Raw genomic sequence first — 24,879 nt, 5'->3', positions numbered from 1 at the left:
AGATGAGACTTTATCATGGATTTCACAAATGTGAACAAGGGCGCTATATTTCTATTTCAGGGAAATCAAGAGAATAAAATCAAAAGGTATGAAACAAGAATTTAGCTTTTTTTTTATTTGGCATATTTTAATCTGTTTTATGATTAACCTAAAGTCTTTGTGCTTGATTGATCTAACCAATAGATTGCCCCATTGCAGTTTTTGCACTTTCGGATCAGATGGCGATTCCCGGATTTACATCTCCCAAAATTTTACCGTCTTCCACAGTTGGGCGGCCCAGATTTTCCACAGTACTTTCCTTCACCTCAGTCCTGACCTGCTCATTAGTCTGTCTCACAATTTGTGTCCCACACAAGATGATCTCTTCCCTGTTGTCAGGGGTGACAGGTGCGTCCACCTCTTCTCCGCCTCCATCTGGACAGGGGCGGGAGACACGCCACATGTTTGGGAAGCTGTCATTGCCAGCTGTGTCCTTCTCCCATAGCAGTGGCCCTCCTCTTCCTGTCCTGTCATCTGAACCAATCAGGGGAACAAAGAAGATGAATGGTCATTGGTGTTAGCGCCATGCTAATGGCATAAAGCCCTGCAAGGCTAATGTGTAATTTACCACAGCAGTGTAGTTCAATTAAAAATTCATACTATACTACTTAACAGGACAGTGTGATGGACTTTTTTTAAGAGAAGTAAATATAGATTTTAGACACAGACTGACACCCATACCATGCAAATTTAGATCCTCTTTACGATTACAACTAAACTAATGACTATCACATAATAAAGAATAAGAGTTAGGAGATTTGAATGTGAAGAATAACCAAAAAAAGCTAAGAAAAAGAGCATGACGGCCTGTCAGCGGCTTAGTTCTGCCTCTCCTCTGCATCACTGCCGTCTATTCTGTTGGATTACTGACCCATATTTGGGAGCATTCAACGAAAAGGTTAAACACTGCATGCAGCTTATTTGTGGGACAACAAAAAAGCCAAATACAGCTTTACACAGCAGCATCCATATTTATGGGGCGGTCCCAAAAGTTGGTGAATGTCAGCTTTGCTAAATGCCATGGCATTTGAAAGGGATTGGACGTTTGGCCGGCTTGACCAATGAGAGCGTGCGTGAAGGATGGGCATGATAGAAGGGGTGGCTTGGTCAGATTATTGGCTAATTACAGAGCTTCGGTCTCTTGGCGCTACGATTAGCAAATGGCAGATTTGGTCACACACAATTACACACGCTCACCTGCAGGAGGTTGCAGGTTAGTTGTTTTTGGGGCTTCTGGCTGATGTGAAAGGCCGAGAGAAGAGAGAGGGGTGGAACATTGGCTCTCAGTCAGTGTGATGGCATCTTCAGCTCCTGTTGAGCAATATGGAGGAGACATAATTTAGAACTTAACATCACTGTGGATTACATTTATGCATTTAGCAGATGCCGCTAACCAAAGTGACAGTTACAGTGCATTACAAAGTATACATTTTTATTAGCATGTTAATTAGCAAAGTTGCTAATTTGTACGAATTCATAAAAAACATTTCAGTACAATCTACTTTCGCACAGTGGCGGCCGGTGACTTCTTTTTTCGAGGGCGCTTGATGTGAAGTTCATAGCCCGTATGTATGTAGCCCGTCATGTGTGTGGTTCCTTTTTTCAAAATGTGTGTTCTGCGCGTCGAGTGATCTATGTGCATTACGTGTCTTGTCAAAAGAAGTGCATCCTGCAGACGCGTCTAAAGGGTTTATGATAAAAGAGATGCTGGCATTTGCCAGATACTCGCATAATTTCATGCGTAATCGTTTAGTGTTAAGTGAGTGTCTTGCGTGTATTTTGTGAACGTGAGCATCTCTTTAATCATAAACAGTTTTGACGCATATGCAGCAGGCACTTATTTTGACAAAACACGTGATGCACATGACGCAACAAACACATATTTTGAAAACACGAGCAACTCATGACACTCTGAACACTATTTTGAATTTGAATGAGCAGTCACGAGCCGCCACTGCTTTCGCATATGTTATGGTTTTGTTTCTGCTTTTTGGAGAATGCTTTACAACATGCAAAGGTTTCATGCACAAATTTATAGAAAATCACCACAATGTAAAATAAGTAAGCTTTCCCATGAGATCGAGTTGGAATGGATTAGGCTGCCCACTTGCGCGCACACACACAGGAAGTGACTTGCCCTCATCTGTCTTCATTAGTACTAGCTGCATGCTTCACAGGTTAACACCATATGTTACCTACAGGACACTGCACACTATACTGGTGCCATAATAACACTGGCCACCAGTGATCATGTGCTTACAATGGCTGATCAGTTTAAAAACAGATTTCTAGGGGCACTGAGGTATGAAACAACCAAAACAAGACACTCATACATATGGTTGGGTATCGTAAAAAATATTTCAGTTCTGCCTAATGATTCCCGGTTCTGATTCCGGTTCCATTATAATTAAAGAAATATGAAAAATAATGCACAATACTATAAACATTTAAGTTCATATCCATTTTAATTCAACATCAAATTTAACATTCAATATAACAGTATCCATGCAAGCAAAAAAAAGAGCAATTTTTCTGAAGAAAAATTAACATGTCTGCTTTCTCTGGGAGAGAGCAGGACCTTTCCTGGCTCATTGTATCTCCAGATGTGGAGAAAACCCTTTCAGAGGGGTTAGAGGACACACATGTACATTACACTTTGCTTCATCATTATATCCACGCTTTTGACTTTCTTTTAGACATGTTTAACACCAAGTATACAAATTGTACCTCGGTAGCATGAGTGTTTTCTGTAGTAAGCTGCATTAATTTGGTTGCATGACTGTAAACAGTGGCTCAGCGTATTTTATATTCAAGAGGTAAGGCATGGCTATTTAAAGTGATTGCTCCCAGCGCTTTGTATGTGCATCACATTGGAACCGCTTTTAGAACCAAAACGTAAGAATTCCGTGTGGTTTCGGTTACTTTTAAAAAACGGAACTGGTTCTCGGTACTTAACAGTTACCATGATAAGGTGGAACAGACAGCCCCATAAATACAGTATTTGGCATCTTGACACTAAAGTAATTAAAGGCAGGGTGCACGATCTCTGAAAGCCAATGTTGACATTTAAAATCACCTAAACAAACACACCCCTAACCCAATAGAGACAGAGCGCAGTTGTGCAAATTTGAAAACCACGCCCACCGGGGGAAAACAATCCAACCGTCTGCATTGACTTTGCATTGCGAGTTGCCGCCTCCTTGTCATTTTTGGCTTATAACAAAAAACAGAATAATGTCTAAAAGCTGCTGTGTGACAATATGTACAGCTAACAAGCCAAAAAACCCAGAAATAAGTTTTTATAGGCTGTTGAGCCTTGAAACCCAGCCTTTAAGGAGAAAAAAGTGGTCGTTTCCCCCTAGTGGGCGCAGTTCTATTAATAGCAGTAGTACTATGAAAAGTTGCCTGTTTTCACTTTTGTGTCTTTAAACGCTGTTTTTTTGGGGTCGACGGCTTATAAAAAATTATTTCTGGGTTTTTTGGCTTGTTGGCTGTACATCCTGTCACACGGCAGCTTTTAGGCATTGTTCTGTTTTTTGTTATAAGCCAGAAATGAGGAGGCGGCCTCTCGCAACACAAAGTCAATAGAGATGGATAGATTGTTTTTCCCCCAGTGGGCGTGGTTTTTAGGTTTTCAGGACGTGGTTTTCGTTTACAGCGCTGCGCTCTGTCACTCTAGAACCTGGACCTTCTTTTGATAGACCCACCCCACACATACGCAACCCAGGCAATGATGTTGGTTAGTAGACACGCTCCTTACTGCTGATTGGCTACAAGTATGTTTTGGAACTCGGCCTGATTCCCTTTTCCAAAGTGTTTTTCAAAAATCATGCACCCCACCTTTAAACTTTATAAGTTATAGAGACAGAGCGCAGTTATGCAAATTTGAAAACCACGCCCACCGGGGGGAACACACTCCAACCGTCTCCATCGACTTTGTATTGCGAGAAGCCGCCTCCTTGTCATTTCTGGCTTATAACAAAACTGAATAATGCCTAAAAGCTGCTGTGTGACAATATGTACAGCTAACAAGCCAAAGAACCCAGAAATAAGTTTTTATAAGCTGTCGAGCCGTAAAACCCAGTCTTTAAGGAGAATAAAGTGGATCGCCAACTACGTTTCCCCCTAGTGGACGCAGTTCTACTAATAGAAGTACTATGAAATGTTGCCTGTATCCATTTTTGTGTCTTTAAACGCTCGTTTTTGGGGTCGACAGCTTATAAAAACGTATTTACAGATTAAACTTAAAAACAGAATAATACCTAAAAGCTGCTGTGTGACAAGGTGTACATCTAACAAGCAAAAAAAAATAAATAAATAAGTTTTTATAAGCTGTCGACTTCAAAAAACGAGCGTTTAAAGACCCATAAATGGAAACAGGCAACTTTTCATAGTACTCCTAGTAAAACTGCATCCAAAAGGGGGAAACGTAGTCTGCGATCCACTTTATTCTCCTTAAAAGCTGGGTTTTACGGCTCGACAGCTTATAAAAACGTATTTCTGGGTTCTTTGGCTTGTTATCTGTACATATTGTCACACAGCAGCCCTTAGGCATTATTCCGTTTTTTGTTATAAGCCAGAACTGAGGAGGCAGCCTCTCGCAACACAAAACCAATGGAGACGGTTGGATTGCTTTCCCCCCCCGGTGGGCGTGGTTTTCAGGTTATGACGCGCTGTGCTCTGTCTCTATTAAAGTAAGAAAACGTAATGACTTTTTGTAAAATGTTTTGCTCAAAATGTGAGATTTAAAAAACAAATCTATTTAGAATCTATGCAATGACATTAATACCTTTTTGTATGATGGTAAAATGTTTAAGGCCCGGTCTCACAGACAATGCTTAGCTTAAGCCAGGACTAGGCTTTAGTTAAAAAAAGTCACATTTTAAAAATGCCTTAGATTAAACATTTCTAGTGTGCATCTTGAGACAAAACAATAGCATTGACATATTTTAAGATATGTCATGTCAAATTATTTTCAATTAAGCCAGCTCAAACATTCATTTTTGTCTGGGACTAGCCTTAAGCCTTGGCATAAATATTTTATGCATTCAGTAAATGCAAATATACACAAGTTATCCTGGTTTGACAGCTGTCAGCAGCTGTGGTCTGGTCTTCCATATGGTCCTCTGAATGTCCTGATGATCTCAGGAGAGGGTTTATTTTTAAGAGTCACTAAAATGATGCTGCAGAGGCTATATGCTTAACTTCCTCTGTTTGAAAAGGTCATTGGCGTGTTATGGAGACCAGCTAATTAAAAAGTCAGGCTAATTCTGTATGCCGAGCAGCATAAAACTTCACTGCAACCGATTCACAGCCCGCTGTGCAAAACAGGATGGATGGATGCGAGGCGATCCCCACGTGGCAGCTGCCCATCCATCCGTTCATTCACTGCCTGTCCCTGCCTCACACTGAGGAACAAAATCATCTAGTTTTATGGACACATCAACCTCTGCGTCACATCTATTGGCTTGAAAGCCACAAACATCACCACTCATTTTCTTTCAAAGTCAAAATACTATATTTCTTTCTTGCTCACAAATTATTTTTTACTGCAATGAGAGATACAGATTTGCAAGTACTAACTCTCTTAAATAATGGGATGCATGTTAGCTGGGAACATTTGGGTTTCCTGTTGAAAAGACTGAAATAAATGTGCATACTGGTCCAGGCTGGTTAAGGTTGATGGACCAGTATTGCCATGACATTAACAATCAAACAACACGGATAAAATTGGTTGATAAATTAAGTCTTGCTGAGGACCAGCATCCAAAACATACATCATCTCAACAGGTGTTAAAGGTGCATTGTGTAACTTTAAAAGGATCTCTTGACAGAAATGCAATATAATAAACCTAACTTATCAGTGGCAGTGGTGGACAGTAACGAAGTAAATGTAATTCGTTACTGTACTTAAGTAGTTTTTTCACGTATCTGTACTTTACTCAAGTACTTTTATTTTGGGAGACTTTTACTTTTACTTTACTACATTTTAAAGTCAAATATCTTACTTTTTACTCCACTACATTTTAAAAAATTGGTCGTTCCTTTTTATTTATCAGTGGATAAAAAACGTAACTGGGCAAACTAAAGCTGCACAAAAAAACTAAGATGCACACGTGATGCGTCAAACCACCAATCAGGGTACAGCATGCGCTTAGTTTCGAACTTGTTTTGGTTGCCACGCTGTTTCACGTAGGCTACGCCAGTCACGCGAGTCCAGCAGCCAGCCAATGCATCGTTTGGAGAATGAAACTGCATTTAAAAACAACGGAGGAGATAACTGACCCGTCACAACAACAATGGCCTTATTTACGCGAGTTTTTTAAGTCCTTGAATAAAAGAACGAGTCCTTCGTGTGTTCTTTGAAACTGTGCTATTTCGTTTTAAAAGAATACTCTTTCAAATCTAAGGAAACGCGTAGAGGTAAGCCATTTTTATTCTGGTTATATTTTTAAATGAGCAATCTTAACAGTAGCTTGCAGAAAACTGTTAATTGTGTTGCTAAAATATATACGACGTTATCATGAATGAACTTTAAGCTACGCAGGCTGAAGCTATTTTTAGCCGTATAGTTAGCTGTTTCACTTAAGTTCATTGTATTTGAAGCTCAGTGCTCTGTTATTTTGAAATGACAATTAACTGTTAATCACTATCAACACTGTTGTAAAATATAAATGACATTTTGACTAGCCATGCAGTGTATGATGCTTAAACAGGCAGGTGGATTGGAGTGCTCCCTATTAACTGAGATTGTTATTAATATTTTCATATAATAGTTTTGCTTCCAAAATATATAAATACATTTAACTATGTATTACAATATACATATGACATGCTAAAGCACATGAAACGTTTCTGAAATTATATTCTGTAAGGCTTGTTTTATTTGTCAAAGAAAGTGAGACTGATTTCTAGATAACGTTATGTATTTAATGTTTTGAAAACTATTGTGAACCTGTGCTTAAGTCAAGTTTTTATTACACTTAAACTGTTAAATTATTTAACAAATAAATCTTGAAATGAGACTTACTGCTCTCAAATCCTGTTATTTCATTTGATGCTAAAGGACATTTTTTATTTTTAAGGTTTTAGGCTTATGATAATTTTAATAGACATCAGTGTCTGATTTATTAATGTCCTTCTATTAATTGATTGGTTAGCCAAGAGAGTTATTTCACATAATTTGAGTTTTGTGACAAAAATGATACGGCCATAACAAATCACAGTACTTTTGTACTTAAGTACATTTTGAGGCAGATACTTTTGTACTTTTACTCAAGTAAAAATTTTAAGCAAGTACTTCTACTTTTACTTGAGTAATATTTTACCCTGGGTATCTTTACTCAAGTACACGATTTGTGTAATTCGTCCACCACTGATCAGTGGTAGACCTTACAAAATGAGCTGTATTGTTTGTATTACCTTAAATTGAGCCATTTTGTCTGCATACACCGCAGGTCCCCTTACATGGAAGTCACCATTTCGCAACACCATGTGTCTACAGTAGCCCTAAACCAGGGGTCACCAATCCTGGTCCTGGAGGGCCGGTGTCTCTGCACAGTTTAGCTCCAAGGTGCTTCAGGTGTGTTTGATTAGGGTTGGAGCTAAACTCTGCAGAGCCCTCCAGGACCAGGATTAATGACCACAGCCCTAAACGAACAAAACACAACTTGTTATAGTTGTGCGTAGGTCCTACGGGGTAGCCGTAACGGCGTAGGTTCCGCGTCAGTTTTCATTTACTTTTGCGCCGTCGTCCGCGTTAACGTGCAAACACACGCGCAGACCGCTGGTAGGCAGTATCCATTCGTGTTACCACAGTAGCAGCACAACCGTCAGTGAGGGAATGATGGAAGTAAATAAACAGGGATTTTTGTTGCAGTTTCAGTTAAATCACTCCTCAACTTGGCCCATCTTTGTTTTCACCGTCGCAAACGGAAATACCTATGACGCCGTTTTTTGACCTGACGGGAGGGGTTCTGGTGGACCAATCACAACACTTGCGGTTCAGGTAGAACTGACGCACTGTTAAAAATTTTGTGAGGTGCACGTCAGGCCACGCAGAGCTACGCACAGGCTACGAATAACCTACGTAGCTACGGCGTAAAGCTTACACACAACTATAAATAGGGCTTTAAGAGAGCAATTTACTTTCTGTTTTCTTCAAAACAATCACATCCCAATAAGGTTGTCACGATTTCGATTTAAAATCGATCGAAATGAAGTCAGAACCTTGTACTTCGAATTGAAAAATGTAATCGTCGATGCTGCCACGCCCCCATGTCACATCCGGTCGGCTTGCCAAGCGGGGAAAAAAAACACACGTGTTGAGTGCTGCGAGTCAACCTCCTCTAACTTCGCTAGCTACAGCCTGTCAAAAGATAGCATGGTAGATGCAGGAAACACCACGCAAGCTGCTCTTTACATGGGAAACAAAGGCTACATTTACACATAGCCAGGTATTTTGAGAAACTAATACTTTCCCGCCTCCGTTTTCAATAATAACATCGTGCACACAACATCGTTTTATAAAAAACTTTCCATTTACATCAACCCGCATAAATACGCCGTCAAGCGGCATAATAACTATGCCAAACCTGTGGGAGGCAGTGTAGGAAGGGGAATACAGCCATGCAAGCCAATCAAAATCGTCAGAATCGACACCAACGAAGAACACGAGCGACTTCCTGTTCCTTTCATAACAGCAAACATGGGCTGAATCCCAAACCGCCTACTTCCATACTATATAGTATGCAAAGTAGCGCTTTTTACATACTACATAGTATGGAAGTAGGCGGTTTGGGATTCAGCCAACATAAACCTGATTGATCAGTAGCCAAACAAACTGTAAGGGCGCTCTCATGACGTTAAATATTTTCTGGCGCAAAATGTGACGTTTAAGAACCTAAAACCCCGTTTCTCCCAGTTGACACGGCAACACATAACCGGGGTAATCAGAAATATCCACTTTGGCCGGAGGTTTTAGAAATAATCGTTTTCTGTAATAAAAACGCGTTTTTTGTGTAAATGACAGGCCAAACCGCAGGGAAATATATGCGTCTTTCCTTCGTGTAAACAGGGTAAAAAACAGCACGCGCCTCCCGCCTTCAGCTGAACTCTATCGGAACAGAGCACGCACGCGTGCACGGCAGAACGGCGTCTGTGACAGGAACAGTCGTTTCTCTTAACTGAGATCCGTTGACAACTTATTTTAGTTGCTTAAGAGTTATGAAAATAGCATTTAAACATGACTTATTGGGGTATAGTCTCACAATCTCGTCTGAGGGTAATAAAAGTGCGTTTTTTAAGGTGCAAAGTACTGACAGGAATGTTCATCTGACAGGAAGTTTTGTTTTATCAGGTATGTGCATGTACCATATTATTCCACTGGCAGCACGACTAACATGGCAGGGCATCTCCGGGTTTAAGGTCAGATATTATATTTCATAAAAGTCTAGTCTAAAAATGGCATAGCATTTTTGTGCTTTAAAAAAAAAAGTCAAAATCGAATCGTGACCTGAGAATCGAAAATGTAATTGAATCGAGGATTTGGAGAATCGTGACACCCCTACATCCCAATGACGAAGGCTCAGATCAGTCAAAGTACAGTGTGTGCGTGCTTCTGGGGAAGGAGGGAGGGGAGTCAATCACGCTCGGACATGGTTCGTTTGGGTTAGGTATAATATGAGCGTATCCATAAAATTGAGGAGTGATTTTACTCAAACAGCAACAAAAGTCTGTGTTTATTTACTTCCATCATTGCTGGGCTTCTCAAATCATACACAACAAGTTGCTGTTTCTTCTTCGTTTGTGGGTTAACTTGCCAAGCTGCTTCTTCTTTGATGGTCGCGCTGCTACTGTGGTTACACACGTGGTTTTTCTTGCATACTAGCGGTCTGCGCGTGTGTTTGCACGTCGACGCGGACGATGACGCAAAAGTATAAATAAAAACCAACGCGGGACCTACGCCGTCGTGGCTACGCCGTAGGACCTACGCACAACTATAACGAGCCCTTAAACCACAAATAAAGTAGAAAAAGCAGCTTGTTGTGTATGTTTTGAGACCAGCAGTAATGGAAGTAAATAAACAGTGACTTATGTTGCAGTTTCAGCTAAATCACTCCTCAACTTGGCCCATTTTGTTCTCACCATAGCATACGAAAATACCTATGACACAGTTTTTTTACCTGATGGGAGGGGTTCTAGTGGACCAATCACAGCACTTGCGACCCACACTGAACTGGTGCGTTGCCAAATATTTGCAGAGCTATGGATAACCTATGGCGTAGACCTTACACATGACTATAAATTGGACTTTACACCCTTAAACAGTTTTTCCATATTTCTGTGTTCAGGATTATTTGGGCGGGGCTAAAACGGTGGCTCGATGACACACTGGAGCCACCGAGCATGGCTCCGCCCCTTACACAAACTCAAGTATCCATTCAGGTTGCAACAGCATTGAAAGTTTAAAAAAGATGGCAACTTTCCCGCTAGTGGGTGTGGTTTTAGCTCTGACAGCGGATACGCCCCTAGTGTTTGATAGTAGAGAAGATAATAAAGAATCCTGCCTATTTTCCAAGATTTTGATAACTTATTTTATTTACTTGGCAGGTTTTTTATCATTCAAAATTGTCTGGGTGGTCAATAACACATTTTTCTGTGGTGCGACAAGCTCAGAAGTTCAGAACACATATTTTAATATCACTTTACACAGAATTTAAGAATTAAGTCCTTTTTTAATTGTCGAATCTGAATTTGAATGAAATTGGGCACGACCAACAAAAAGTTTAATTGTCATTTTAACTTTAAAGTCAGGGAGTAAAATTGACTGAATTTAAATACAATGAAAGAGTAAAGCATTCTGGGAAAGGTCCATAAAATAAAACTTAAATAAAATTAAATACGTCTCATTCTCAAATAGATCTGTCTGTTCTTTTATAATGGCTTGAGATAAAGACTCCTTAAATGCTTTGTAAACCTTTAAACAAGACCGCCAACCTAACATTTAAAGTTTAGACATTCAAACTTTTAAGTTAATTTAATAATTATGTTTTATTTCTAGCATATATCAGTTCTGCATGGCACACAACCTTGGATATAGAGAAAGTCTCCCATGTGTTCCTTTAGAAAAGAACCCGAGAGTCTATTTTTTTCTGCTGAAACTGTCGAAATAAAAAGACATGTTAAATTCGCACTGCTCTGACAGGACTGCAGTTCTGTCATGCTGCAGTCAACACCATCACAAGAAAACAAGTACAGACTGTCACCTAAACAGACAACGAGCAAAAATCTAGATGTCCATATTCTGAAAACAACACTTTCTTTTCATCCAGAGGGAATCTCTCCTCTTTTCTCCCCGGTATTAACTGATTCACTTATTTTTGCATGGCCTCCAACTCAACCGTTCAATCACATTCATGGACCGAGTTGTGATCCTCTCTCTCTCTCATCCACAAAAGTCTCTAATAATACCACATTCCCCAAATGTGTTTGTAATGTGGGCTATCAGTTTCAGTAATGGATGCTTGTCAGTTTTATAGCAGGTCTTATGACAGGCAGCCTTTTGATTTGCTATAAAACCAAAGTGCTTTACTGCCCTCTAGTGTACATCAACTGCCAAAACTACTTTGAATTCTGAGCTTGTCTCATGTTTCTTATTAAACAACTCATAAGCAATTAGATAAAGACCTTGAAACGAAACTAAAATCAGTACATTAGTGGTACTTGCTATGGTAAGCATCAATGTTAGCTATAAATTAGTGTTTAGAAGTGTTTGTGCTAATCTTACTCTATTAAAAGACAGTGTGGTAGGCACAAAACTTCGAAGGCCGTGGTGATTTAATCTAGAGATCATTTTATTGATTTATAACACACTTTTAGTGGCACTTGCTAAGGCAAGCATAATTCGAACAAACCTATAACCATAAGTCTTCAATTTTGGCATGTAACTTGTGCTGCATTGTGCCATAGACTTGAATGATACCTGAAATTGTAAGGCTTGTTGACAAATGCGATATCACTTTCTGACATAGCTGACCAAATGCCATAGCAACATATAAAAAAAGCAATGGGCTGGAAATCACCAACAAGACCTATAGTGCCCTTGTAGCTCAACGGGGGTGTTTCACAGACAGGGATTAGACTATTCCTAGACTAAAATAAATGTAGGACAGTAGGAGCTGTCCAAACTGAAAACAACTTGCACTGACATATCTTAAAATATATCAGTGCCATTTGTTTTGCCTCAAAATGCTAGTTATATTTCCTAATTAGATTTAGGCCTAATCCTGTTTTAAGATAACCCAGGGTTCACACACCTTAGTTAACTTTAAATTCAAGTACCTTTCAAGGACTTTCCAGGTCCAATACCCTCAAATTCAAGGACTAAATGTGGGAACACATTTTAAGTGAGAGCAAAGTTACATTGTGTTACCTTTTAAGATACACTGTTACAGTTCCCTTTCGCAGGAACTCGTGCTGCGTCACTGCGGTAACACTTTGGGGACGCCTCCAGGGGTAAGTGCGTCTAAATGTGTATATCAAATTCAACCAATGGTGAATTTACCTTGTCTTTACGGCTTAACGACAAAGACAAGGTGACGCGGGAGCCAGGAAGTATATCGCTATCTGAAATATTGCCAAAGACGGAGTTACAAGGACGCCGGAAGTATGGCAAGGGAGACGCAGCGTCTCGTTCCCTTCTTAGGGAACAAGAGTTACATACGTAACTGAGACGTTTTCATGTGTCAAACACAACTATGCAAATGAGCATTTTGGTATGAATCAACATTTGCATACAGAAGATATAAGCATTTAAAGCGAACAGTTTAGGCTCGAACTGATTTTGCCAAGTGGTTGATGTCCTCAGGGCAACATATTGTGTTGACCCTAGGACAACATTTTTCTAAATAAAACCTAAACCTACCCCAAACCCCTAACCTAACCATAACCAAACCCTAAAATCAGAGGGACATGATAAGTAAAAAACAATGGTCTAGAAACAGCTAATCCTGGTTGTAAGCTTAAATTTAAAACAAACTATAATCTTATTTCTGAAATCTGATTGGTTGATTGAAATGTTGTTCCGGGGTCAACATAATGTTGCCCTGAGGACATCAACCACTTGGCAAAATCAGGAGAGCCAACAGTTTAGCACGTGTGCTAATTTTTATGATATTATCCTGAAATAATATGGATTTTTTTTCCAGAAAACTTTCAGCACTTTCAATGACCTGTTTCTATGTATGTATGTTTTAAAAAAACTTCCCAGGGCCTTGAATCCCCCCCCCAGATTCACAAACTTTCAAGGATTTCAAGGACCCATGGGAACCCTAAAGACCTTAGCATTGTGGCAGTGGGATCCTTACAGATAACTACCTACAAAGCACAGAAAAAAACATCAAACAATGTGCAATGTGTAAATTTTAGCGGCATCTAGCGGTGAGGTTGCGAATTGCCACCGTTCACCGGAACGCATAGAGAAGCTACGGTAGCAGCCACAGGACAAACATGTCATCGTCAGCACAAAATGTTATGCTGGATTTCCACCGACTGCGGAATGGCGGCGGAGTCAATTGGTTTCCATTCCAGTCAATGTGTGTATTTCCACTGACTGCGTTCCGAATCCGTCACAGCTCCGGCCATCCGCAGCCCTCCAGAACAAATACCCAGAGCTTCTATTTTTGCCGGATGCCAGACAGCTCCGCAGGGCGGAGCCATTACTATATTGCGTGATCATACCTGAATTCGCGAGATCTTGTGTTGTGATCTGGGCTGGTCCAGCAAAACGTCATAATTTAACGCGATCATCACGTGAATTTGCGAGACCTTATGGGTCCTTGTCACTTCAGCAAGCAGCCGCTCTGCAACAAATACGGAACTGGTGGGTATTGGCGGACGGCAGAGTGCGGAGCAGTAACGCAGCGGAGCCGATCTGCAGCCGCTCCGCAGTCGGTGGAAATCTGGCGTAAGGGGACCAGCAGTGTGTATGTAGATAAAAACAACTCATTCTAAGGAAATAAAAACATAACGGTTTATTATGAAAGGTCTCTTTATACACCATTGATAGTATAGTTTTGTATATTATATTGCATTTCTATCAAGAGATTCTTCTAAAAGTTACACACTGCACCTTTACCTACTGTCTGTCAAATACAATCTAAAATGCCCCACAATATCTTATATACATTAGGTGTGTACTGTGTTATGACGAATAATACCTTTGAAATGCATGTTTACAAAAGATAACATTATAATTGTGTTTGTATAACTGACAGTGTACCTGTCAGTGTCGTGCAAACAGGAAACGGGTTTGAAATATAATCACAAGAGCAGGCTGTGACAGTTCTCCGTGCGGATCAGAGACCCAGCTTCCCTGTCAGATGATTGACTGTTTCTGGCTGCTTCCTGACGCTGAGGAATAGCTGGCGAGTGCTTTCACAACTCGCTGTCAGTCGTCCCATATATTTTTGGAGGAAGGCTGCGTGTTCTTCAGACATTGACAAATGCAGCGTGAACGCTTTCTCAGAACATTGTGCTATTCTTAACACATTAATGTCCCCGGCTAAATTAAATATCATTGAATATAAAGCAGCGTCTCCAATGCCGTGAATGCTCTTTATGAGTGAGCAGGCCTTGATGTTTAGGCTTCACAGGGTAATATTTTAGCATATAGAGATAATTTTTAAAAGCATTGAGTTTAAAGGCACAGTTCATAAGGGAGTATTTCAAAAGTGCTGAGAACGGAAAAGCATTTATGGTTGTTTTATAAGTTCTTTAATAAAATACTACATGCTCTAAGTTCCATATATTAGGTCCATGAAACAAATAAAACAAAGTTCAATTCTGGCAAATCCAGAACCAAGGGAAACGTGGTAGGACAAAATAGATGAATGGCAAATAAAATGATGACAGTTTATGAAGATTTAAATGACTGACAATCTGAAGATATTTTTCATATCATTAAAGCCACAATATGTAAAACTGGTCAAACGTACAGGTAAAGAAACCCATTAATTCATTACCTCATCCGTGAACATGATTATTGAATGCCATACGTCTCTGGATCATGAAAACAACATCTACTATCGTTCCACTTCCTTCATAACATCATGAAGCTTCACCTTTATATTTCAGTCCTTCCAGAAGTTTTTTTGTGATTGTTGCGGGCAAAAATCCTTGATCTGCCGGCACGTTATTTTAAAAAATGCGATAGAATAACCGGGATATTTATGCAATTTTATGCGGTGAAATTGCGTGAACTTGCCAAAATTGCGTGAACTTGCAGCTTTTCATTGATGTTCACGTCACGTAATTACGTCACTTCCTAACATTCCCATGACAACAGGGAACATGGCTGCGCATGTGTGAAGTAAATGCTAAATTTTTCAACTTTCTGCTAAGATATATATATGACTTTTTACTACGAAAATGACTTTTTTCTGCGAGCAGAAATCGCTGCAATTTATGCGGCGAAAGTGCGGCGTATTTAAAAAATGCGTTCCACACATAAATATGCGAACTTTGGCTGGTTATGCATTGAATCATGCGATCGCATAACCAGTTTTTTCTGGAGAGACTGGAATTTGTGTTATTGTGTAATAGCGACCTCTAGTGTTACAAATCCTACATATTTTGCCTTTAAATTAATCAGTAATAACTAGGGATGTGCAAAAAAATCGCCTGCGATTCTCATGCGTGTTTCATCAGTAAAGCTGGTTCAGTGATTAGTAGTACATCGCTATCAGCTGCTTTCAGATGGGGCGGCATTTACTACACAGAGCCGTACTTCACAGATAAGCTAGGCAAAATCGCATAGATTATCGGAGTCGATTTTCCTTGATTATGAACCCGATATTGCCTAGCTTATCTGTGAAATATGGCGTAGTAAATGCCGCTCGATCTGAAAGCAGCTGATGACGATTTACTACTCATCAAGAAACCGGCTTTACTGATGAAACATGCATGAGAATCGCAGGCGATTTTTTTGCACAGCCCTAGTAATAAGTTTGAGTAAACACACAGACATGAAGTTCATCTACAAACAGACACACAGTGCCATGAAGATCCTAAACAATGTCAATAGGTTTGTTTGCTTCTTAACACCATTCCAGCATCTTGGCTATATTCATGATGAGAACCAGTTAATCTATATACAAGTTATTCTATACACAAGTTAATAAGTTGGGGCAGGACAAATGGAATCTCCAATTTACCAAACCTGCATGTCTTTGGACTGTGGGATCAACAGACCAAACCAAGGACGTTCTTGCTGTGAGGCAACAGTGCTACACAACGAGCCACCCCCAATGTCAATATTTAAAAAAAACACTCACCTGGTACACTCCAAAATCCAGAAACTTCCAGAGTCTTCAGCTTCCTTTCTAAATCAGCAATTCGATTTCCCAGAATTCTAATTGGCAAAACAGAATCAACCAATATAGATTTAAGTGTAATAATGTATTTTCCTGCAAGACATAACAGTTTAAAGGGACACTTCACCCATTTGCATTAAAGGAATAGTCTACTCATTTTCAATATTAAAATATGTTATTACCTTAACTAAGAATTGTTGATACATCCCTCTATCATCTGTGTGCGTGCACGTAAGCGCTGGAGCGCGCTGCGACGCTTCGATAGCATTTAGCTTAGCCCCATTCATTCAATTGTACCATTTAGAGATAAAGTTAGAAGTGACCAAACACATCAACGTTTTTCCTATTTAAGACGAGTAGTTATACGAGCAAGTTTGGTGGTACAAAATAAAACGTAGTGCTTTTCTAAGCGGATTTAAAAGAGGAACTATATTTTATGGCGTAATAGCACTTTTGGGAGTACTTCAACTCTGTGCAGTAACACCCTCCCTCTCCCATTGTGAGAAGGAGAAGGGGAGCGGACTTTTCAGGCCAGTCGAAGTACTCCCAAAAGTGCTATTACGCCATAAAATATAGTTCCTCTTTTGGATCCGCTTAGAAAAGCGCTACGTTTTATTTTGTACCACCAAACTTGCTCGTATAACTACTCGTCTTAAATAGGAAAAACGTTGATGTGTTTGGTCACTTCTGGCTTTGTCTCTGGGTGGTACCATTGAATGAATGGGGCTAAGCTAAATGCTATCGAAGCGTCGCAGCGCACTCCAGCGCTTACGTGCACGCACACAGATGATGGAGGGATGTGTCAACGATTCTTAGTTAAGGTAATAACATATTTTAATATTGAAAATGAGTAGACTATTCCTTTAAGCTTTGTATTGTTAGAACCCCAGTTATGTTTTTGAATGGTTGTGCATAATTTCCTAAGTTGCCGCTGAGACAGGAGAAATACAGATTTCAGTGTTGCACTTATTTCTTTCAATGATGTAAAAATCATCATTTTGCATTATTGAAAGCAGGAAGTCCAATATCTTTGTTGAGGGCGTGAGACTACAAACACCTCTTTTCTCTGTTAAATAGGCACCAAATTCGAAATGTATGTTACATTTCAACTACAAATATGACGCACTTTCAATAAAGATTGATGTTTCTATGGGTGAAATGCTCCTTTAAACAGGCAAAAGATGGCTTGCAGATCTTAGCTGGTCTTTAAAGGACAAGTTCGGTATTTTACACTTAAAGCCCTGTTTTCAGATTGTTTATGGTGAAATAGAACGGTTTTGACTGAAATTTCGACATATGCGGCTGCCCCGAGAATTTGCGGGTGTTTGTGTTTCACCTCCCACCTCTAAAATGGGTTTAATGGTACACTGGAACAATCCTTCCTAAAATGCATTAAACTTTCGTTTACAAAGACGTGAAACTCACCGAGTGGTCAGGGGTGTTCACTGATATGTTCACACAAAAATCGCTGCAAAACATGCTTTTTTTAGTGGATCTGTAGAGCGAGTGAAGTCTCATGAGTCCCATGGTCTGCGAGTCTGCAATGTTTCCGGCTCTGAGAATCTCGAGTCGCGTTGATCAGCCGGTTACAAGTGGGTCTGTACTGTTCCTTGGCTATTTAGCAATACTGACTCAAATGACTCAAGTGACTCACACAACTCACTTTAGTGAGTCACTCACAGTAACCCGGATCCTTAAAAGAAATTGAGTTTGCCAGGCCTAGCGTGGATATAGCCTACTAGCAGTCTGCATGTTTAACTGCACAACGACGCAAACAACGACACAGAAGTATGAATGAAATCTGACACGTCGAGGCTAAGCCGTAGACCCTACATAGAAATATAATGAGCCCTTTAGTCTAGAAGCCCATTGACTTAGAACCAGACCAAAACACACACCTGTTGGTCTGTTTTTGGTGGTGAATGACAATGTTCTTCTCTTCAATGGTCTCCAGTAAGGCCATTGCTAAAGACTTCAGGTCTGAGAGAGACTGAGGTGTGGCTGGTAAACTGCAGCCGTGATCCTCCGACAACAACTTCTGCACTGTAAACAGCATGAAAAAAGATTTATGTGCAAGAATACCCACCAGTGTGTGCGGTCATTTGATATGTTGAATAACATAATGTAGTTAACATGAAGTACTTCCTTGTCAAATTCTTTGAGTTTCTAAAAGCTTAATCACCTTGTTTAGGATAAAGGACTCCAGTCAGCACACTACTGTTGGACTTGGAATCTATTTTTAAGTTTCTTCGATCCAGAGCTGTCTATGAGATATTCACATACACAATCACTTAACAGATTCTTCAACAAGTTGTAGTATATATATTTCAAAAGGCACTTTTTAAATACGTCTGTATGAATTTGTATTTACTGCAAAGCTTATATGCTACAATGCAAAATTGTGAAAAGATAGAAAAACATTTTTCAATATATTACCGAACAATAAAGGTCACATTCTTTCTGATCTCATTTTTTAAACCCTAGTTAACGGCCGGTTTTGACTACAGAAAACCACTTTCTGCTTTAATGACGTCACTAGAACAGTTTTTGACTAAACTCCGCCCACAGGAATACATCAGTTGACAGCTAAGGTAACAGCAAGTTAAGCTGCTATCAAATCACATCACACTAAACAAACTACACTATCAGAACGTGTGACGTATTTCTGAAGGAGGGACTTCATTGAACAAGGAAGACATCAGCCTGTTTTGAGGACAGTGAAAACAGCGCTATGCAGATAAGTAAGTTGTGTGAAAAATAATGTGTTTTTTTACACGTAAAACATGAACACACATTATATTGTGCACTGTAAACACAATTAAAGCTTCAAAAACACAGAAAGAACGGGACCTTTAAAGCCATGTAATTTAAATATAAATGAAAACCAACACAAATAGGATCACTTAAGTGTACCTTATATTTCTGTAAATTACACTTCATCAGTCGGATCTCCTCCTGAACGTGTTTTAATCTTTCGTGTAAATATCTGTAATGCGACATGACCTTTTGTTGCATAAGTAAAAACTATTTCATCTGAAAAATACATTTTCAAGTGAAAGCAAGAAAACATCAACAAACTAACCTGTTTACAAACACGATTTAAGGACAGATTATATGACAACTGTTACAACACATTCAGTTTGAGACTTTAAAAATATATTCTGATGGCTTCTGATGGAAGTGATGGACTACCAGCTCATGAGGCAAAGGCCAGACCTTCTTGCTCAAGCTGGCTAGAGCTGGTAGACCACCACAGACTAGCAACAAACCAGCTAACAAAACATCACAAGATGTTTGTTCAATCATAACAGTTAAAGAAATGATTGCACGCAATCTAACTGATAGTCTAGCACTCTTGGACATGAACTGCAATAGAACTAATATTTCCTGACCTGTTCTCCATGCAGAGGACATCCACATCAATGATGCGATTCTCCTGGCCACCCAAAACATGGTTCAGCTCACGGTTAAGGCGTTCGGCTTTCTCCTTGAACTCAGTTGCCTCGGCCTTCATGTCCTGGAGCTCATCGCTTACCGTCTTCAGACTGTGCTGAAGCTCTTCCCTCTTTGGAAACAGCACCGGCCATAATCATAAGAGTGTTACATTTATTTAACACTAAATCTTGTTCTTTCTGATCTTTGGTCTTTCGTTTTCTATTTGGATATGGATCCTATTAAACTAAACAACAGTAATGTTACACCAAAAAAAATAATAATAATTACCTGCAGGGCTGCCTGTTCAAGTTGCCTAACCAAATCTTCACGCTCATGAGACGGGAAGTGTCTGACCCAAGCTTCTTCATCCCCAAGACGCTGCTTTGTAATTGTCATCCTTAAAAGCTATACAGTGGGGTGATATGAGGGGGAATTGATATTATCCAATTTGAGGTCTGAAGACACAAATACAATAATGTACATGTTTTACCCGCGTGTGTACCTTATTGTCTCCCTGGATCTCACTTAGTCTCTGGTTCAGCTCTTTTATTTCCTCAGCTAGCTGCTTATTTCTCTCCCGTGAGTCCATTAACAACTGGGCCAAATTTACCTTAGAGACATTACAGACGTATAGTAACTCAACAAGTGACTAAATGAATCCAGACGTGTACAAACCATAGCTCACCTGTTTGCGCTTTTCTGGCGGAAGTGAAGGTTCACCATCCTGAAATATGTTATGAAACACACTGATGATGATGATGCACAGACATAATCTATTTAATTTTTAAAATAATAATCACAGTAAGACACACAATTAGTTCTCTGTATTTCTTCTTTAAACCCTGGTGTCTCTCTCGAAGCTGGTTGGCCATCAGCTTGTACTGATCTCTCTCCTGTTGACAAGTGTCCAGCTCTTTGGACAAAATGAGAAGAGCCTCTTTCTTGCTCTCCAGCTTATGTTTGCATATCAAGAACTGTGAAAACATGTCAGAAAAGCACATGGATGAGTAGAGTGACACAAATGCCCTAAAATACGTCCCTTGTCCTAAAAAAAATATGCTCACTGTCCTGACATTATGAGTAAATCAATGTATCCTGGTGTTGCAACAGTTTTTGTTGTGTGAACAATGCATGAACATTTTATGGCACTAGAGACCAATTTCTTGGAAAAAAAACATTCCTGAACACAATTGTTTTTCTAGTGAAGTTAAGATTATTTAGATAATAAAACTGTATTTGTTTTCAAAGCAAACGTCAAATATAATTGAGATTTTCAGACAATGTTGAGAACTGCACCGTCCTACACAAACCATACAATCGTTTAACCCCTTAATATAGACTTTTATGATCAAATTAAGCTCGGTTACAAAGTAACACCACGTCCAACTGTATAATGTTGACTTCGGAAAGCTGAAAGTGATGTATATCAGCGTTTAAAGTGCCATATGGGAACCATTCATCCACACAACCATCGTCACTATGTAGTTTTAGTAAAGCACTTACCTCATTTACTAAACCATGCCAGTCACTTTCACCTCTGTGGGAAGCGTTCGTTTCTTGCATTGTCTCGTTATGCTTTTTCCATTTAAACCTAAATTGATCTAATAAATTCGCGAGCATTTGACTAACCTCGCTCTCTCCCTCTTTGGCCAGTCTGTGTGTTTGACATCATGCGGCGCAAAAGAGACAGATCGGCGTATGACATCAAATCACCGCGAGAGTGATTTGATAGCTCAGTCTCCCACTCGATCGCGCGGTACTGTGATGTCATATGTCGAACGGTCATGAAGTTAAACACACAACTATGCTTATTTGACTTTATGCGCGCTGCAAGAACCGACAAACAGATGACGTCACATTACCGCGAGAGCGATTCGCGAATTCATACGGAGAACCCTAATTTCTAATCGCTCTCGCGGTATTTTGACGTCATCCGGCTGTAAGACCTTAAGGCACCACATCAGTCAAACACACCTATGTTTACTGTGGATCCGCTCGTGCAGAGGCAGAGATCCGGGTTTGTGTAACACTAACACTGAACCAACATTAAGAGTCAACAGATATGAGTGCTTGTGACAACGAGTATCATACAATTAAATGTCTTTATTGAAGACTAGTATTTTTTTAAATCCCAATAAAAGTGAAAGTGAATACAGTAAAAGTTTTTCTGAATACAAGCATTTATTCTTCACCACCACAAAGATATTGTATGCCCCCCACCCCACCAAAGGCCATCTTTTAGTGATAGTAATAAAATCAGAAAGAATATATGTCAGATCTGTAAAAATGAGTTCAAGAACTTTTTCAGATTCGCCCTGGAGTGCCATCCTCTCTCTTTGGCAAACCTGTACACACTCCCAAAGAGATCAGGGAATAACGCCATTAGGTTGATGTTTGCTGCATCATCTGGGCTAAAGAGAAAACAAACTCATCAACTAAACAATGTCTAACACACAACATCACACAATTACAGTGTAAATACTTCATGTTCTGTGTGACTTACTAATGCTCGTGCAGGTTGCGTACAAAACGCAGCAGGCCTAGCGTATTTTCAGGATAACATTTCTTCTTACTATCCAGTTTCTCAACAAGCTCAGGGGAAAGCTAAATAAAAACAATTATTTTACTAATGTCATATACTGATGTGATTACCTGTTATAAAAATTGTGTCTGATTGCAGTAAATAGTGACAACAATATAAGTGACATTAACCAGAATTAACATGACTGAATTATAAAACTTACTTACTCTTCTCACCTCAGTATGGTTTTGCCAGTGTGTTTTAATGTATGCAAAATTTTGAAACACTGCTATTTTAATGTGTCTTTATACATTACATGCACTGTGAAGTTATTTACTTTAGTTTTCCATTGAGAAAAAGTTTTTCCTTCTGTGCATTGTTCAATGGCAAGAAGAAGCTCCTCATCAGCATTACGGCAATTCTCTGCTTCATTCTGATTCCCCAGTTTTTTCAGACACTCCATCTTCCTATGAGAATTTTAGAAACATTTCAGGAGTAGATGCAAAACCCTCTAGATGCGTCTGACAGGTTTTCTTGTAAATAAGTAAATAAATCTATGAGAAGATTTCAGAAACACAGCATACCATCAACTGACATTGCTATTTTGATAAATGATGGTAAACACACAGCTGATTGTAACCATTAACTTTCATAGTAGGTAAAACAAATACAATGGAATTCAATGGGTGCCGTCAACCGCATGCTTACATCATTTATCAAAATTTCTTCTTCGTCATTTATCACAATACTTCCATAACATTTGTTTTCCTACTATGGAAGTCAATGGTTTCAGCAGCTGTACAATCATATTGTCCCCCTGAAGATCAAACAATTATCTTACTCTTCTAATCTAATCTCATTGTACCTGTTAACCCAGTGTAGAGTTTTTGTTTTTTGAAAGACTTTGTTGTTATTGTATCAGTAGTGGACCACTGTATCTATTTATCTGTATATTATTACCTTTCATCAGTCCAGAATAAGGGGTGTGCAAGTGTCTGCTCCACAGTTGGTCTCTTTTCTGCATTTTCATTGATCATCCACTCCACAAGATCCTTTGCTACATCATCATCCAGGCGATCCAGAGTGTATTTTCCCTGAAGAATTTTGTACTCACAAGCAGCACCTTTACCAAATGGATGGTGTCCTCTAGAGAGAATGTAGTACACTAACATCCCAGCAACCTTTAAACAGTGCACAATGTTTCCATTAGATAAAATTCTGAATTTTCAACATAGTACTTTCCAACAAACTTGTTTTTTAAGTTCATTGATTATTAATCATTCACCTGAATGTCAGAACTTCTTTTGTACCCACTGTTGCTCTCTTCATCTATTGTTTCTTTTGGCTTCCAGAATTTGGTTCCAGCGATGCTTGTTCGTAAAGTGGTTTCACTTGGTTTTAGTCTACGACTAATGCCAAAATCAGCCAGTTTAGCTTTTCCTTTAATGTCTATGAAAACAGTAAAATGTTCACAATTACTTTTAAAACAAAAATATGTAATTATTTTAATGTACATTTTAACATTTTGATCCTGTACTTAGCCATCGTACCGATCAGAACGTTCTGGGGTTTGATGTCCCGATGAAGTATTTTAGTGCGTTGGGTGTGTATAACCTGTAAGCTGCACAGCACTTCCCTCACAAGCTCTTTCAAAACAAAAGTCCTCTCAGAGCTGTCAGATGGTAAATGATCTTGGATGTATTCTTCTAGTGTGTACTCACAAAGCTGAAGAATGAGATATCCAAAGTTGTCATCTTCTGCAAAGTCTATATATCGCACAATAGAGGGACTATCAAGTTCTGGAAGTCGTAAAAATGCCTCCTCGTTCTTGAGGTCCTGATAATTTGATTTAAGCATTCGTTTCACAGCGACCTCCATCCCATCATCCCTCAGACCAAGAAAAACTTGTGTGCCATCACTTCCTTTAGCAATCTTAAAATCATCACTCAGTACAAGCGTGAAGCTTCTCAGTCTATAAGTCTTGCTAGTATCAATATTAACAAGTTTTTCATAATGTTTCTTCCAGCGATTACTTATTGGATGCCACCGTCTTGGTACCGGTGGGTTCTCAACAGGCAGTGTGAAGGGCTGCACACTTGAATTTGTCTCCTCGATAGGAGGCATTTTGTCTTGCTTCTCTGCTTCTTGTGACTCCAACTCTTGATGATTTTTCTTTTTTTTCTTCTTCTTTTTCTTTGTTGAAGAGGAGACACCATTTTCCCCACATAATTGATCCACTGCACATAAACTTGGTGGAAGTCCAAGTGATGTGTTCAGTTTTTGCAGTTTTTTCTTCATGAATTCATCCATCTCTATTTCTGCTACATTAAGTATCCTCTCAGGTACTGAGGACAATCCACACATTGCAATAACATCTGGAGCAAAGTCATTTACATGAGCAAACACTCCATAGGTCCGAACATTGATTAGACTTGAATACTTGTTATCTGTGAGAGGCAGTAGACCTTTGCATAATTTCTCATATACACAATGATCTATGGTTAGTTTTTG

General features: G+C 39.4%; 1 protein-coding gene across 2 annotated transcripts; it reads right to left on the bottom strand.

The window, feature by feature from the left end:
• Positions 1 to 106: 106 nt before the first annotated feature.
• On the bottom strand, positions 107 to 24,493 carry ccdc149a (coiled-coil domain containing 149a). 2 transcript variants are annotated; one of them, XM_055212337.2, is made up of 12 exons: positions 21,351 to 21,647; positions 20,660 to 20,821; positions 20,533 to 20,571; positions 20,350 to 20,457; positions 20,136 to 20,252; positions 19,805 to 19,977; positions 19,326 to 19,398; positions 18,595 to 18,676; positions 18,311 to 18,455; positions 16,374 to 16,450; positions 1,237 to 1,350; positions 107 to 513 (listed from the first exon to the last, which is right to left on the bottom strand). In XM_055212337.2, exons 1-12 carry the CDS (start codon positions 21,465 to 21,467, stop codon positions 215 to 217), a joined length of 1,506 nt encoding a protein of 501 aa, XP_055068312.2. In that variant the 5' UTR covers positions 21,468 to 21,647; the 3' UTR covers positions 107 to 214. The 2 variants fall into 2 exon arrangements, 1 of the variants encoding a protein (XP_055068312.2); XR_012360062.1 differs by lacking the exons at positions 107 to 513; positions 1,237 to 1,350; positions 16,374 to 16,450; ... (5 more) ...; positions 20,350 to 20,457; positions 20,533 to 20,571 and adding exons at positions 22,351 to 22,451; positions 22,706 to 22,835; positions 23,329 to 23,549; positions 23,654 to 23,817; positions 23,919 to 24,493 and having other exon boundaries at positions 20,685 to 20,821; positions 21,351 to 22,258.
• Between the last annotated feature and the right edge of the window lie 386 nt (positions 24,494 to 24,879).

Source organism: Misgurnus anguillicaudatus, chromosome 21 (assembly GCF_027580225.2).
Source record: "Misgurnus anguillicaudatus chromosome 21, ASM2758022v2, whole genome shotgun sequence".
NCBI classification, from domain to species: Eukaryota; Metazoa; Chordata; class Actinopteri; order Cypriniformes; family Cobitidae; genus Misgurnus; species Misgurnus anguillicaudatus.
This window is presented reverse-complemented; position numbering and strand designations above follow the sequence as displayed.